At 46.0% G+C, this 17502-nt stretch overlaps 1 protein-coding gene across 1 annotated transcript in view; it reads left to right on the plus strand.

The window, feature by feature from the left end:
* The first annotated feature begins 1629 nt into the window (after nucleotides 1-1629).
* The window catches only part of LOC137519354 (polycystin-1-like protein 1), a 102953-nt gene continuing 87080 nt past the window's right edge, over nucleotides 1630-17502 (plus strand). Inside the window, exon 1 of the mRNA XM_068238306.1 lies at nucleotides 1630-1686. Coding sequence (XP_068094407.1) covers nucleotides 1659-1686 — 28 coding nt within the window. The 5' untranslated portion in view covers nucleotides 1630-1658. The remainder of the gene's footprint in view (nucleotides 1687-17502) is intronic.

Genomic DNA, 17502 nt, shown 5'->3' on the forward strand with positions numbered 1-17502 from the left:
ATGAGTTTTTTGGGTTCATTGAGAAACATGGTTGTTGTTCAATAATAAAATTATACTTTAAAAATACAACTTGCTTAATAATTCTGCACTCCCTGTAAGGTGGATAGACTTATCGGCAGATTGGCAACAACATAGCAAGAAATATCACTGCTTTCAAATAATTGAGACTGGCATCTCTAATGCCTATTACACACCATGCAATTTCCCAACAGATAGCTGGTCGAATAGATCAGAAAAATGATTGTAAATCAGATCAGACCTTATCTATTTGACTGTCTATCTGACATAGTGTGTACCAGGCATAACATAAACCTAGAGAGTGCTATACATTGACATAAATTATCCCTACTCTTCAATCAACACTCACTGCTGCCATTAACCTTTTTCTAACATCAATGATCAGTCACCAGTCCACAGTGGTTGAAGTGGCTTGCTTCTAGACAAGACAAGACAAGACAAATAACATTTATATTGCGCTTTTCTCCTTGCGGACTCAAAGCGCCAGAGCAGAGCAGCAGCCACTAGGGCGCGCTCTATTGGCAGTAGCAGTGTAAAGGAGACTTGCCAAAGGTCTCCTACTGAATAGGTGCTGGCTTACTGAACAGGCAGAGCCGAGATTCGAACCCAGGTCTCCTGTGTCAGAGGCAGAGCCCTTAACCATTCTACCCTAGCCAACTCTGGGTTACTGTGTCTAGATATCCTATCTCCCTAGTCTGGTTATCTCTAATGTGCTATTTTGCTAGTAATATTTATTAAGATACAAATAAAATGTCCAAACAGCTTTTATGCAACAGTTTGTATAGATAATTCAAATGTTTTCCATGATTGAGGCTAGGTTCACAGTGGTCAGTTGCATATCACACACGTTATGACTGTGGACTGCAATGGAGACTTGCTATAGACTTTAACCTCCCTGGCGGTCAATTGATTTGCGCCGGCGCGACCGCGGGAGGTTTTTTTAGCCTAATTTTTTTTGATCATATAGCTAGCCTAGCGCTAGCTACATGATTCCCCCCTCCCTGCGGCGTCCCTCCCACCCCTCCGATCGCCGCCGGCGATCAAGCCCATCCGGAAATCCCGTTCTAAACGGGATTTCCTTCAGGGCTTCCCCCGTCGCCATGACAACGAACGGAGTGACGTCATCGACGTCGTGATGTCACAGGGAGTCCCGATCCACCTGGCGATTGGCCAGGCTGCGCAAGGGGTATGCGGGGGGGCCCTGTATTGAGGCGGGTAGTTGCGCATCGCTGGCGGGCGGCGGCGATCGCAACAAACACGCAGCTAGCAAAGTGCTAGCTGCGTGTTTGTAAAAAAAATATGCAAATCGGCCCAGCAGGGTCTGAGCAATCCTCCGTGGCGGCATACCCCGAGCTCAGCTCGGGATTACCGCCAAGGAGGTTAATACAAAGCCTGCATGCAGCGAGTTAGAATAGTGTGATCTGTTACTGTGAACAGGCCCATAGAATTGTATTGGCAATGAGTTGACACTCAACTGACCACTGTGAACAGGGCCTAAATTATTGGCAACTGCTGACACCATTGGTAAAAGAAACTCTATTGAAAAAATATTTACATTACATTTAGGGGACTATAATGAATCCTATGTTGAATCAAGTGGCTTTATATATGGAAATGGTGACATACATGTTACTTCAAGGATGAATAAAGAAAACCAGACACAAAATGGTAAGTTTTTTTTGTTTTGTTTTGTTTTTTACAAATTTTTATGGCATCACAAAATAAGACATTGATTTCACAGTCAGATAAAGTTTGCAGAAAAGGTGTAAAAAGTTGTATATACCTTTTATTTTTCATATTTATTTAACCCCTTTAACCCCCTAATGAGCAAAAGTATTTCATACGTGTATAATGAGAATTCATGTTTTGCAATGTTTACATTTAACTCTAAGGGCCCTTTTCCACCAGCGCGTTTGCGCTGGCTGAATCGCAAAACCGCAAACCGCTAGCGATTTTACAATCGCTACGGTTTGCTTTTTAACATAGGAATCGCGGTAGGTCATTTCCACTACCGCGATTCGCTTTTGTCGGGAACGCGAACGCGCGGCGGAGCGATAATTGCCGCGATTTTGCTATGCAGTGCATAGCATAGCAAAATCGCGGCCGCAAACGTCGGGGGAATCGTCGGTTTTGCGATTCAGCAATCGCTAGCGTTCAGCATGAACGCTAGCGATTGCAGGTGGAAAAGGGCCCTTAAAACTGTCTTTTTTTTCTCTTACTGCTGTGTGTATTGGCACAAACCTTCTACACATTTGACAAGACTCAATTTCTTGGTCAAACATTATAAAATTAGTTTTCATTTACGTTTATTCAGGATCAATATGAAGAAAATCACTATTTTTATAAGTTTCATGTGTTGCCTTGCAGTGGCGGCTCCAGGACATATTTTTGGGGATGCTATGCAGGTGCTGGATAATTTTGCAGGGAGGCACGCTGAAAATTGGGGGGAGGGGGCGTGGCCAAAAGAGGACGTGGCCATCAAAAGAGGGGCGTGGTAAAGTGCTGGAGTATATTCCACTGCTATATAAATACATAATGATATGGTAGGATATAAGAGAATAGGATTAGATTGTGAGCTCTTCCGAGAACCTGACTATGTATTCTGTAAAGTGCTTGAGAAGATGTTACTGCTATATAAATATAGTATGGACAGTACACTGACAGGATTACAGTGTGAGCTCCTCTGAGGACACAGTGACATGATTATGTACAGCCTACACCACACCACCCCTCCTCCTCCCAGCTACCCCCCCATCAACAGACTCACAAAATGGCGCCAGACAAATCGCCCCCCTGCCCCCCCACCATCACAGTCTCACAGACTTACTGATTCTCAGTGCTGCACCACTATAAATCCAGGCACTGCAGTCCAGGCAGTCTGTGTGTCTCTCTCTGGCCGGGTCGGGAGGTGTTGTGTTAGGCTCTGGCCTGACCGCTGGCGCCATTTTGACTGCACAGTCAGATCTGTCACAGATCTGACTGTGCAGTCAAAATGGCGCCAGCGGCCAGGCCAGAGCCTAACACAACACCTCCCGACCCGACCCATCATCTGTCTGTGCAATCAAATTGGCACCAGCGGCCAGGCCAGAGCCTACACACACACCCGGCCCGGCCCAACCCGATTCCCACAGCTGCCCCACAATAAAAAGAGGCAGGCACTGTCTGGCAGGCAGCCGGGCGGCAGGCAATGAAAGACCCCAGCCGGGCGGGACCCAACCCCCTCCGCCGCCCGATGCCTGCGCTGAACTGGCTGGGGGGAATGAGAGTGACTCACAGCAATCCTCCGGCTCATCTCATCTCGCTCTCGGCTCCTCTCGGCTCGCTCTCGTATCGCTCTTGGCTTCCTCTCTCCTCACGGCTCCGCCCTCACCACGCCAACACACGCGGTGTGCACAGTTTTATGCTGCCTGGCCGAGTGACGTCACATCAGTGTGCGCTGCGCATGGAACATCTGACGTTGGCCGCACACAGCAAGGGAGACAGCGTGTGAGTGCCATGGAGATGGGGCTGGGGCTGGGCTACAGGGCTAGTGACTGGCAGACAGGGCTGAGTGGGTCAAATTAAAGCAGGCAGAGAAAAAGATGAGAAATGCCGGCACTGCTGTAAACTGCTTGTTTATTCATAACACATGGTGCAACATTGTGGATTCAAATTTATGCATATTGAGAATTACAGACGTATCGCGCAGATGCGCTTCTACGGAGGCTGCCATCTGCACGAAACGGCCGTAAGGCTCTCATCCCCCAGCACCCACCGCACAGCTTTACCAGCACACCAGTATGTTACTTCTCAATATGCATAAATTTGAATCCACAATGTTGCACCATGTGTTATGAATAAACAAGCAGTTTACAGCGGTGCCGGCATTTCTCATCTTTTTCTCTGCCTGCATATGATGTCTATCTGAGCCTGAGCACGCTGGTCTATCTACATCGCACCGGATACTTGGTCTGCACCCCTGCAACCCTCCCTGCACACCTAGCTGCAGTGCCAGCACCATTCTATCCTACCTTCCTTTGTGACCTCAAATTAAAGCAACAGAGCGGCGCCAGCTGCTGCTATGAAAAAAAAAATTACAATCAGCACCTCCGCCGCCCGATGCCTGCGCTGAACTGGCTGTGGGGACTGAGAGTGACTCTCGGCTCCTCTCGGCTCGCTCTCGGCTCGCTCTCGTATCGCTCTTGGCTTCCTCTCTCCTCACGGCTCCGCCCTCACCACGCCAACACACGCGGTGTGCACAGTTTTATGCTGCCTGGCCGAGTGACGTCACATCAGTGTGCGCTGCGCATGGAACATCTGACGTTGGCCGCACACAGCAAGGGAGACAGCATGTGAGTGCCATGGAGATGGGGCTGGGGCTGGGCTACAGGGCTAGTGACTGGCAGACAGGGCTGGGTGGGTCAAATTAAAGCAGGCAGAGAAAAAGATGAGAAATGCCGGCACTGCTGTAAACTGCTTGTTTATTCATAACACATGGTGCAACATTGTGGATTCAAATCTATGCATATTGAGAAGTAACATACCGGTGTGCTGGTAAAGCTGAGCGGTGGGTGCTGGGGGATGAGAGCCTTACAGCCGTATCGCGCAGATGCGCTTCTACGGAGGCTGCCATCTGCGTGAAACGGCTGTAAGGCTCTCATCCCCCAGCACCCACCGCACAGCTTTACCAGCACACCGGTATGTTACTTCTCAATATGCACAAATTTGAATCCACAATGTTGCACCATGTGTTATGAATAAACAAGCAGTTTACAGCAGTGCCGGCATTTCTCATCTTTTTCTCTGCCTGCATATGATGTCTATCTGAGCCTGAGCACACTGGTCTATCTACATCGCACCGGATACCTGGTCTGCACCCCTGCAACCCTCCCTGCACACCTAGCTGCAGTGCCAGCACTTTTCTATTCTACCTTCCTTTGTGACCTCAAATTAAAGCAACAGAGCGGCGCCAGCTGCTGCTATGAAAAAAAAAAATTACAATCAGCACCTGTTTTTTTAGGGGGTGCAAATAGGGTGCTTGGACAAATTTAGGGGGTGCTTCAGCACCCCATAGCACTCCCCTGGTGCCGCCCCTGTTGCCTTGATACAAGTTTACTAGGGATGAACGGGCGAGATCAGGGCTGGGTTTGTGCATTTTACCGCCCAAGGCACGCTGTCATCGACCCCATTGCACACCTGCCCCGTTATGGGCGAGATTAATCAGAAGTTAGGCCCTGTTCACAGTGGTCAGTTGCGTTGCAATCTTTTGTGCAAAGAGTACAAGTTTCCCCCAAACCTAGTGAGAAATTAAATGAAATTTCCCTGTATTAACCTATTGGGGACCACAGCAATGAGATCCTGCACAGCTACCGCGGTGCATCTACTCTGATCCAGCATAGGATCTACGCCGTCGGTTTCCCGCGCCCCCCCCCCCCCCCCCCCCCGCCGATCGGGTGTCTGACAGTCACTTGACAGCCGGAAAGTTAATTAATGCGTAAGGAGCCAGTTTCATTGGATCGTTACCTTGTGATCACTGTGAGCCAATCACAGTGATCACTGGGCAGAAAGCAACAAAGTTGCTTTCTCTTCCGCCCTCCCTGTCAGACTGTCAGCGATCTCTGAATAGACATGATCTTGCTGCTGTGAATCGTTCAACCATTACGCGCACTTTACACAAGGAGATGCTGTATGCAAGAGTGATGCAGATGAAGCCTTTTCTCCTCCCACAGCACAAACAGACGCTTGAGCTATGCTAAAGCACATTTGGACAAGCCAGCTTCATTTTGGAATAAGGTGCTGTGGACTCATGAAACTAAAATGGAGTTATTTGGGCATAACAAGGGGCGTTATGCTCAGAGGAAAAATAACACAGCATTCCAAGAAAAACACCTGCTACCTACAGTAAAATATGGTGGTGGTTCCATCGAGCTGTGGGGCTGTCTGGCCAGTGCAGGGACTGGGAATCTTGTATCAGCAGATTCTGTATCAGTATCAGCAGATTCTGGAGACCAATGTCCAGGGATCAGTGACAAAGCTGAAGCTGTGTCGGGGCTGGATCTTTGAACAAGACAACGACCCTAAACACTGCTCAAAATCCACTAAGGAATTCATGTAGAGTAGCATGTACAACCTTCTGGAATGGCCATCTCAGTCCCCAGACCTGAATGTATTTGAAAATCTCTGGTGTGAGTAAAAGAGAGCTGTTCATGCTCGGAAGCCATCAAACCTGAATGAACTAGAGATCAGGGATGCTCATCCGGATTTTGGGTATCCGGGTAACTCGAATATCGGACCATTTTTACCCTATCCGGCCGGATCCGGATTCTGGATAGTTGGGCAGATATCAGGATAGCTATCTGCAGATAGTTTCACCACTGACCCAGATATCCGAACCCGGATTACAGGTTCAATAGCAAAAAGGACCACCCCCACCTCTCCCTCTCCCTCTCTCTCTCTCCCCCCCCTCTCCCCCTCTCCCTCTCTCTCCAAATCCAAATCCAAATCCAAAAAAGGTTTATTGGCAGGACCAAATACATTTAGCATTGCCAAAGCAAAACAAAACATTAACATGGGGGGGGGGGGTTGTGGGAATAAGGGAAGGATAAAGAGGGTTGGGGTATATAGTCCATAGGTGTGTGGAGGATGTAAGGGACAGCATGGGGGACTGGGATATACAGTCCATAGGGGGGTATTGAGGGGAATACATACTCCATGTAGGTGTAGCTGTTAGTGGACACCAGTGGGGAGCCATTTAATATAAATGAGGAGGTGGGGGTTTTATTTCCATTCTTCTTCTGGAACACCATCACTTTTGTCTTCTTTGGGTTGATGGGCAGTGCCCATGTGGTACAGATAGTCTCCAATACTGACAGACTGTCCTGTAGTCCTTTCTCTGTTGGGGAGAGCAGCACAAGGTCATCTGCATACAGCAGGAACTTCACCTCACGGTCATGCAGGAGGATCCCTGGAGCTGGGGAGGATTCCAGGGCTACAGCCAGTTGGTTAATGTATATGTTAGAGTGTTGGGCTCAGACTGCAGCCCTGCCTGACTCCTCGACCCTGCTTGAAGAACGCACTTCTCTTCCCATCTACTTTCACACTGCATTGGTTCCCAGTATATGAACTCTTGATGACATCATAGGTTTTTCCTCCTATTCCACTCTCTAGAAGTTTTAGGAAAAGGCCTGGGTGCCACACTGAGTCAAACGCCTTCTTAAAATCAACAAAGCAAGCGTGTATTTTGCCACGTGAGCTCTGGACATGGGTCTTGATGAGGCTGTGCAGTGTGTAGATGTGATCGGTTGTGCGGTGGTTTGGCATGAACCCGGCTTGGATTTTGCTGAGTATGTCCTGCTGTGTGAGGAAGGAGAGGATCCTCTTATTGATGATGCTGTTAAACAGTTTCCCCAGTGTGCTGCTGACACAGATTCCTCTGTAGTTTGCTGGATCATATCTGTCTCCATTCTTGTAGATGGGTGTTATGAGGCCTTCACTCCAGGCCTGAGGAAAGGAGCCCGCACTCAGGATAAGGCTGAATAGTCTTGCGAGTGCCTCATGTATGTCCGGGGGGCTGTATTTGATCATCTCTGGTAGGATGCCATCGGTACCGCTAGCCTTCTTACATTTTATCACCTTTGTTCTTTCTCTTATTTCCTGCACCGTGATTGGTGTATCCAGAGGGTTTTGAAAGTCCTTGATTGTCTCCTCCATGTCCTTCAGTTTTGCGACTATTTGTTTCTGCTCCAGGGTTTGGGCATTTTCTGGGATGTCTTTGTAGAGGTTCCTGAAGTAGTGGAGCCAGATGTGTCCATTTTGGATATGAAGAGGGCTTTTTTTAGGCTTTGCACCGATATGGTTCCAGGTCTCCCAGAATGAGTTGTCTTGGAGGGAGTCCTCCAGCTGTTGGAGTTTGTGGGAGATGTGGCTCTGTTTTTTCCGCCTGAGGGTGTCTTTGTATTGTCTCTGTAGGTGGTCATGGGTTTCCCTTAGGTCTCGGTTGTTGGGGTCTCTGTGTTTTTGGTTAGAGGCTGCCCTTAGCGAATTACGTAGAGCAGGGATGGTCGTAGTTTTACGCAATTTCGCTTCGCCTAACTACGGCTTCGAAAACAAATATTCGCTTCGTATGCATTTCGTAGAATACGCGTTAAAATACGCAATTACGCGAAGCATAGTGTATGCGGATACTTATGCCCCTATGTAGAAAATTGTACGTATTAATGGAACCCTTCTATGCGTACATTCCCCTTTCCAATGCGTAAATTTGTATGCATACAATCGCATGCGGAAAATTAGACGCGAGTAACGCGTTCGTAGTTCACTACGCAATACACATGTTAACTACGTATAGTGGGCGTAAGCTACGCATAGCGGTACTTCGCTACACGTAAATTCGTAAGCGTAGTTTTGAAACTTCGCCTATGAACTACGATGCGTAGATGCGAACTACGATGCGTAGATTCGCACTGGCGTAGTTTCTGCTCATCCCTGGTGGTAATGTAAGGGTTATGCCTGCTTCACACTGACAGACCAAACGCCGCGTTTACCGAGATTGAGCTCTAACAAGTCTGTAAGGTCCTTAGGTGTGTGGGCGCTGCATGCACGCTCAACTGAGGCAGATTGGCTCAGTGTACAGCTACATTTTTATTTTTTTCTAGGGCCTATTTGTGAATGTTATTGATAAAAAATTATTTTGAAAGTTATTTATGTATAGAAAAGTTATTTATAACAATTTTTTTTTTATAAAAAGACAACATTTCAAGGTAATGGGCAGCACGGTGGTGTAGTGGTTAGCTCTCTCGCCTTGCAGCGCTGGGTCCCTGGTTCGAATCCCAGCCAGGGCACTATCTGCAAAGAGTTTGTATCTTCTCTCCGTGTCTGCGTGGGTTTCCTCCGGGCACTCCGGTTTCCTCCCACATTCCAAAAACATACGGATAAGTTAATTGGCTCCCCCTAAAAATTGGCCCTAGACTACAGTACTTACACTACATAATGTAGACATATGGCAATGGTAGGGATTAGATTGTGAGCTCCTTTGAGGGACAGTTAGAGACAAGACAATATATATATATATATACACTGTACAGCGCTGCGTAATATGTCGGCGCTATATAAATACTAAATAATAATAATAAAAAAAGGTAATATTTATATAATTTCAATGATAATTTTCAAAAAAATTTAAGTCAGCAGGTGTCAGGCTGGCAGCAGGCTTGGCTGCCATTTATGGTGGGGGTGGTGTCACCAACTCCACTGCAGAGCCACGCAGTGGAGGCTTGCCATTAGTGTTCAGTGGGGTGGCAGGCTGGTATTAGGCCTGCCTGACATTCATGGTGGTGGTGGCACCACCAACTCCAATGCAGAGCCATGCAGTGGAGGCTTGCAAGCAATGAAATGCAGGCTACCTGAAACTCCATCATGGTGTCAGCCACACAAGAATAAGAATGAAAGGTGGTGGTGGTATGTGTGAACTAGCACCCTCCTTTTTTTAGTTTACCTTATTTGACAAAGTTAATTATGACAAATTAAAACATACAAATTTTTTTTACAAATTGAAAATTGAAGTGTTATTTATAACATTTTACAATGTTTTTTTTCTGAAATGTTAAGTCAGCAGGTGTCTGCTTGAAGCCTGCTAGTACTGCCATGGTATGTAGGATGTTACTGAAGTCCTTCACTGCATGGCTGGCACCTTGTTGGTTTGGTTCATATGGGTTGTGATAAAATTTTGTCAGCAGTTCTTGGATTTTGGCAGTTATGGTCATGTTGGTGTATTCGGTGGCAGACTGTTTGGGCCATTTGAGGGGTGGTGGCAGCTTGTAGAGACCGGTCTGATGAGGCTGCTGTGTGGTTGGCTTGTCGGTGGATTTCAGGTACAGCAGGACAGGTGTGTTTCATGGGTGACTATGAGGGCATTGATGTTTATGGGATCTGTGTCTGTGACAGCATAATCTACCACACTGCTGCCTACGTGTGAGTTCATAGTGAATCTCCCAAGAGAGTCACCCCTGGTTCGCCCATTCATTATGTATAGGCCGAGGCTCCGACACAGGTTCAACAGGGCTTTCCCGCTTTTGTTTACTGTCTTGTCATAGCTGTTTCTTGCTGTCTGCATTGGTTCCTGGTAATGGCTCTCTCCTCCAAGTATGTATGTTTTTCCCTCAGAGGTCAGATAGTCCTTCTCTGTGCCTGTTCTGGCATTAAGGTCTCCATAGATGAGTACTCTGCCCTGAGACTGGAAGTGGCTGGCTTCTCTTTGTAGGACCTCATAAATATCAGGTTTGTAGTAAGGGGACTCTGTTGGGGGGATATATGCTGCACACAGGTACATGTTAGACTGAGCGGTGAGGATGGAGCGGTTTATTTTGATCCAGATGTGGCTGTCTCCTCATTTGAGAGCTTTAATGTGCTCTGTAAGCTCCTCCTTGTACCAGATTAGTATGCCTCCTGAACGACGACCCTGTTTAACGTTCTTGTTTTTCTGTGAAGATACAGAAAATTCCCTGTATCCCATGGGTGCAAGAGATTCAACCCCTGCCCGGGTCCATGTCTCCAGGAGGATTTGAATATCAATGTTTTCAAGTCTCTTTTTAAAGTCTGGATCATTTGTTTTGCATCCAAAAGCTGAGGCATTCATCCCTTCAATGTTCCAGCTACTGATAATGAGTGATGTCATTTTGAGTCTGTATACCTTGTAATGAGCAGGGATTGTCATAGGACTCAATATTATTGGGGTGTCGCATCAGTATACTATATAAAGTGCTAGAAAAAGTCCTGATTTCCGCCATGTTTCGTGTTGCCATTGTGAGTCAGGCGGTTTCCTCCACATTTGTTGTGTTTGTGGGGGCTCTCTTTGGTAACGCTTTATTGGAGTTTGCCATCTGTGTGTTGGATTAGGTCTTTCTTGGGGTCTCTGAGGTCTATTAAAGAGGAACTGTAACGCCAAAACGGCCCCTGGGGGGTACTCACCTCGGGTGGGGGAAGCCTCAGGATCCTAATGAGGCTTCCCACGCCGTCCTGCGTCCCTCGGGGGTCTCGCTGTAGCCCTCCGTGCAGTCCGGGCAGCGGTGACGTCATTATTTACCTTCCTGGCTCCTGCGCAGGCGCTCTGATGCCTCTCGGCGCCGAAGTAGGCGGAAATACCCGATCGCCGTCGGGTCTGCTCTACTGCGCAGGCGCAAGTTTCCGGCGCCTGCGCAGTAGAGCGGACCCGACGGAGATTGGGTATTTCCGTCTATTTCCGTGCCGAAAGTCGCCACAGCGCCCCCGCTGGAGCCAGCAAAGGTAAATATTGAACTGACAGTCGGCACAGTCGCCGGCTGTTCGGAGGGCTGCGGCGAGACCCCCGTGGGACAGAGGACGGCGTGGGAAGCCTCATTAGGATCCGGAGGCTTCCCCCACCCGAGGTGAGTACCCCCCAGGGGAGGTTTTTGTTGTTACAGAGTCTCTTTAAGTACCATGTCCTTAAACTCCTTTGCAAGGAGGCTGACTCCTTGTTTGCTAAGGTGCTTGTTGTTGTACAGGTGGTGGGTTGTGATTGTGGTGTGCCGTGCCAGTTGTATGCCTGGTGAGGATCTGAGATTGGAGGCCAGCTTTGCATTGATTTGTTGGATTGTCTGGTGAGAGATATCTTTTCTTGGGAGCAGGGAAGAGAGGATAATCTTTGTATTGGGGAATTTCAGCTGTGCCCTTTTTGCAATTTGTGACAGTTTGTCTGTGATGGTTTCTTGGTCTATGGTGTTTTGTTTAATGTCATTGGTCCCGGTGTGCAGGATGAGATGTTTTGGGTCAGTGAAATGAGGCTCATTAATGACCCCTGCTACTTGTTCAATAGTTGAGCAGGTGATTTTAATAACATTCTTCTCTGGAAAGAGTCTCTTTATGTCCAGGTATGTCTATGTCTATATTAGAGTCTATAATCAGCACAAGGTCTGGGCTGCGAGGTCTATAGGAGCCATTTGCTTGGTGTTTAGGCTTGGGCTCTGGAGTGTTGGGTGGGGCAGTCTTGGCAGCATTTGGGGAGGGGTCTGGCTGGCAGTGGCTGGGCTCTGGGGTGTTGGGTGGGCATGTGTTGGTGGAGCTGGGAAAAAAGGGCGCATGCCGCTAGTGGACAAAAAGGGCGCCGCCATTCACTCCCATAATAAATAGCGTTTAATGGGCGCCGGGTAGGAAAAAAGGGCGCCGGAGGTAAATAAAGTTTATAAACGGCGCCAGGAGCTAAATAAAGTTTACAAACGGCGCCCGGAGCTGTTTAATGATTTATAACTGAACTTGTGGTGATTTACGTTTATAAAATGCACCCGTGCCGAATAACGTTTATGAAAATACTAAACATATTTATCTTATTTAAATAATTAAAACATTATTTAAAGTTTTATCCCTTACTGTTTGTAAAACATTATTATTCACAAAATAAAGCGATCAGTACGTAACGTAAATTGCAAAATATTTTTTTAATCCACAATTAGTAAAACATAATTATCCACATAATAAAGGGGGGTCTTAGGTTTAGGCACCAACAGGGGGGTCTTAGGTTTAGGCACCAACAGGGGGGTCTTAGGTTTAGGCATTAACAGGGGGGTCTTAGGTTTAGGCATTAACAGGGGGGTCTTAGGTTTAGGCACCAACAGGGGGGTCTTAGGTTTAGGCACCAACAGGGGGGTCTTAGGTTTAGGCACCAAGAGGGGGGTCTAGGGGTTAGGGGTAGGTACAGGGAGGGTTACTTAGGCACCAACAGGGGGGTCTTAGGTTTAGGCACCAACAGGGGGGTCTTAGGTTTAGGCACCAACAGGGGGTCTTAGGTTTAGGCACCAACAGGGGGGTCTTAGGTTTAGGCACCAACAGGGGGGTCTTAGGTTTAGGCACCAACAGGGGGGTCTTAGGTTTAGGCACCAACAGGGGGGTCTTAGGTTTAGGCACCAACAGGGGGGTCTAGGGGTTAGGGGTAGGTACAGGGAGGGTTACTTAGGCACCAACAGGGGGGGTCTTAGGTTTAGGCACCAACAGGGGGGTCTTAGGTTTAGGCACCAACAGGGGGGTCTAGGGGTTAGGGGTAGGTACAGGGAGGGTTACTTAGGCACCAACAGGGGGGGTCTTAGGTTTAGGCACCAACAGGGGGGTCTTAGGTTTAGGCACCAACAGGGGAGTCTAGGGGTTAGGGATAGGTACAGGTAGGGTTCTGTGTAAGAGTAGGCTTAGGTATAGTTTTAGTAAAATTTTAGTAATAATTACTAATGTATTACAACACTTATTACGAACGTAGTTATATTTATATCATCTTTATAAACAACATTTTCAGATTTTATTATAAGAACAAACCATAAATGACGGTTATTCACAATAATATACAATTATAACAATAAAACATATATTATTGGTTTTTTTATAAACGTAATTATAAGTTTAACTTTTGAAACAGGGAAGATTAACGTTTTCACAATTTCCGATTTCATAAACATTATTTAATGATTTATAATTTTGTTAAACATTATTTGTAAACGAAATATAGCACACTATATTTATAAACCCTATTAATGATTAATTATTATTTAGAGTTTACACCCCGCGCCCTTTTTGTCCAGGCGCCCTTTTTGTACGTACGCGTGTTGGTAGCATTTGGGGAGGGGTCTGGTTGGCTGTGGTGATCTTTGGTGTCTACTGTATCTTGTGTGTGGTGTACAGTGCAGTCCTCAATCAGCGCACGACTTGTGGGAACCTTTGTACATTTTGTTGTCACCTCTTCTTTTGGCTGATTTAATATCTGTATTTTCCGGATCTCCTCCTTAAGCTGTGAATTCTCCTCCTGCAGTTGTTGAAGAGATGCTTTGATTTCACCCAGGGCTTCAGTGTGCTCAGATTTCAGCCTGGCTAGTTCTTCTCTCAGTTGGTCATTTGCACTTTTCACACCTTGGTTTCTTTGATACTAATCTCTGAAGAGGGTGAAGTCTATCTCTAGATTAGACAGACAATCTCTGAGGGTCTCCAGGGAGGGGTGTGATTGAGAGTCTCTGGGGGGCAGTTTTTCTCCCTGTTTTGTAGTTTTATCCTCACATTTTTGTGTAGCAGGGTTATTTATGGTTTTATAGTTTTCTGCTTTTTCTCTGATATGGGGAAATAGCTTCTCAAATAGAGATGAGCGTAATGACGTAATTATGATTTCGCGAATTTTCGCGTAATTAGTGTAATTACGATTATGGCCGTAAGTGCATAATCGTAATGATGAAGGATTTCGTGAAATTTCGCGTAAGCGTAATTTTCGCGTAATTTTTCGCATTACAGTGGTTATTACGAAATTAATGCGTATGGCCATGCTCCCAAGCGGAAAAGTTGACGCATGGATCAATGTTAGGTAGCCGCCGACTTTAAGGGTTAATAGCAAAGCCCCCTTAAATGCTAAGAGCCTCAAATTTGGAGAGTATATTAAGGAGATCAGAAGGAATAAGAGGAAAAATTTTTTTTCAAAAAGACTTTATAGTTTTTCAGAAAATCGATGTTAAAGTTTCAAAGGAAAAATGTATACATTTAAAAACCCGCCGACTTTAACAGTTAATAGCAAAGCCTGCTTAAAGTTTAGGAACACCAAATTCCCAGGGTATAAAAATGGGATCAGTAGGAATAAGAGGAAAAATTTTTTTTCAAAAAGACCTTATAGTTTTTGAGAAAATCGATTTTTAAGTTTCAAGGCGGAAAATGTCTTTCAAATGCGGAAAATGTCAGTTTTGTTTGCACAGGTAACAATAGTGTATTATTTTCATACATTCCCCCAAGTGGGAAGAGTTTCACTTACTTCGTTCTGAGTGTGGGAAATATAAAAAAAAAAAACGACGTGGGGTCCCCCCTCCCAGACCTCTTTAACCCCTTGTCCCCCATGCAGGCTGGGATAGCCAGAATGCGGAGCACCGGTCGCGTGGGGCTCCGCACCCTGACTATACCAGCCCGCATGGTCCATGGATTGGGGGGTCTCGGAAGTAGAGGGGCAGCCAAGCTTTCCCCTCCCCCTCCGAGCCCTTGTCCAATCCAAGGACAAAGGGCTCTTCTCCACCTCCGATGGGCGGTGGAGGTGGAGGCCGCGATTTCCTGGGGGGGGGGGGGGGGGGTTCATGGTGGCATCTGGGAGTCCCCTTTAAAAAGGGGTCCCCCAGATGCCCACGCCCCCTCCCAGGAGAAATGAGTATAGAGGTACTTGTACCCCTTACCCATTTCCTTTAAGAGTTAAAAGTAAATAAACACACAAACACTTAGAAAAAGTATTTTAATTGAACAAAAAACATAAGCACGAAAAAAGTCCTTTAATATTCTTAATTAACCATTAATACTTACCTGTCCCTTTAAATAAATGATCCCTCGCAATATCCTCGGAAATTGACTAATCAGTTACAATGTAACAAAGTTATTACAATGTAACAACTTTGTTACATTGTAACTACGCCGCACCCGGCGTCACTCGCCGCTCAGCCGCCGCATACACTTACGCGTCCGTGCAGGACGCTAAGTCCCCGCCGACTCCCGCTGTCCACCCCACCCACATCTGTCACCCACATGTAGGTGACATGTGGGTGACATGTGGGAGAGGCGGGGAGGTAATAACTTTGTTACATTGTAACTGATTAGTCAATTTCCGAGGAAATGGGTAAGGGGTACAATTACCTCTATACTCATTTCTCCTGGGAGGGGGGGGGTGGGCATCTGGGGGACCCCTTTTTAAAGGGGACTCCCAGATGCCACCATGAACCCCCCCCCCAGGAAATCGCGGCCTCCACCTCCAGGGGAGGACAAGGGGTTAAAGAGGGGTCAAAGAGGTATTCCCCCCAATACCCCCCTATGGACTGTATATCCCAGTCCCCCAAGCTGTCCCTTACATCCTCCACACACCTATGGACTATATACCCCAACCCCCTTTATCCTTCCCTTATTCCCACAATCCCCCCCCCCCCATGTTAATGTTTTGTTTTGTTTTGCTTTGGCAATGCTAAATGTATTTGGTCCTGCCAATAAAGCTTTTTTGGATTTGGATTTGGATTTGGTCTGGGAGGGGGGACCCCACGTCGTTTTTTTTTTTATATTTCCCACACTCAGAACGAAGTAAGTAAAACTCTTCCCACTTGGGGGGATTTTATGAAAATAATACACTATTGTTACCTGTGCAAAAAAACCTGACATTTTCCGCATTTGAAAGACATTTTCCGCCTTGAAACTTAAAAATCGATTTTCTCAAAAACTATAAGGTGTTTTTGAAAAAAAAAATTTTCTTCTTATTCCCACTGATCCCCTTAATATACCCTGGGAATTTGGTGTTCCTAAACTTTAAGCAGGCTTTGCTATTAACCGTTAAAGTCGGCGGGTTTTTAAATGTATACATTTTTCCTTTGAAACTTTAACATCGATTTTCTGAAAAACTATAAGGTCTTTTTGAAAAAAAAAAATTTCCTCTTATTCCTTCTGATCTCCTTAATATACTCTCCAAATTTGAGGCTCTTAGCATTTAAGGGGGCTTTGCTATTAACCCTTAAAGTCGGCGGCTTTTTTATACGGGAGTGTAATGGTTTAATGCGAAATTACGGTATGAACAAAACGCGAAATTACGCGTTGAAAATTACGTTTACGATATTTTCAATTACGATTTTAATGGCAATTACGCTACCGTAATTTCGCATCGTAATCGCAAATTTCGCATGCGTAATTATAGTAATGCGAAATTACGAAAATTTCGGCTCAACTCTATTCTCAAATTCATCCAGTCTGCATTTAGCACCTTGGATCAAGATGGTTCCACTGTTATAAACACTGATGGTTAGTGCTGTCTGCTGGGGGGAGTCCTCCTCCTGAGTTCTGATTTGCCTGCCCGCGTCCCCATCCTGGGTGATGTCCACAATTGTGATATCTTTGTAGTGTTCACAAATTGCCTTGTGCCATGTGAGGATATGTTCTGTATATAATATTAAATTAGTTTTGCTCCCTAGTTTGTTATAATCTGCACATAGATTTTCTGCATTGTCTTTCAGTATCGACCTCTTAATTGCCTTCCTTTGATCTTTGTTTGTGTCTTTTGGGTATGTTATCTTTAGGATTCCTGACCTCCTGCTGGCTCTGCCTTCTGTCTCTGAGGCTTCAGTCTTGTCTATGCTGCTCTGCTTTTGCCTTTCTATTATCACAGTACTTTTCTTATTTTATATCTTTGTCTTTCTATTATAATGTATTGACAAGTTTATGCAGTTTACACGGTTGTATGGCAGAAAGCCCTTACTTTGGAGAGGGCTTGTGTTCTTTTCCTCTGGATTTCTGTTATCTCTCTGAGGGCAGGGCAGGGGTCTCTTCAGCAGTCTGCTTGTTGTTACTCCATAAGCTTGTTTCTTTTCTTTTGTCTGGATGTCCTTGTTTAAAATTGTTTAGTCCATGTCTTTAGTTTTTCATTCTGTCTGTATGTCTGTTCTTGCTTTTGTGATGTCCTTCAATTTGCTCATTACAAGGTATAAGTTGTATAGAATCAGGAGCTCATCTTCAGTGCTGCTT

The sequence above is a fragment of the Hyperolius riggenbachi genome, chromosome 5 (assembly GCF_040937935.1).
Source record: "Hyperolius riggenbachi isolate aHypRig1 chromosome 5, aHypRig1.pri, whole genome shotgun sequence".
NCBI classification, from domain to species: domain Eukaryota; kingdom Metazoa; phylum Chordata; class Amphibia; order Anura; family Hyperoliidae; genus Hyperolius; species Hyperolius riggenbachi.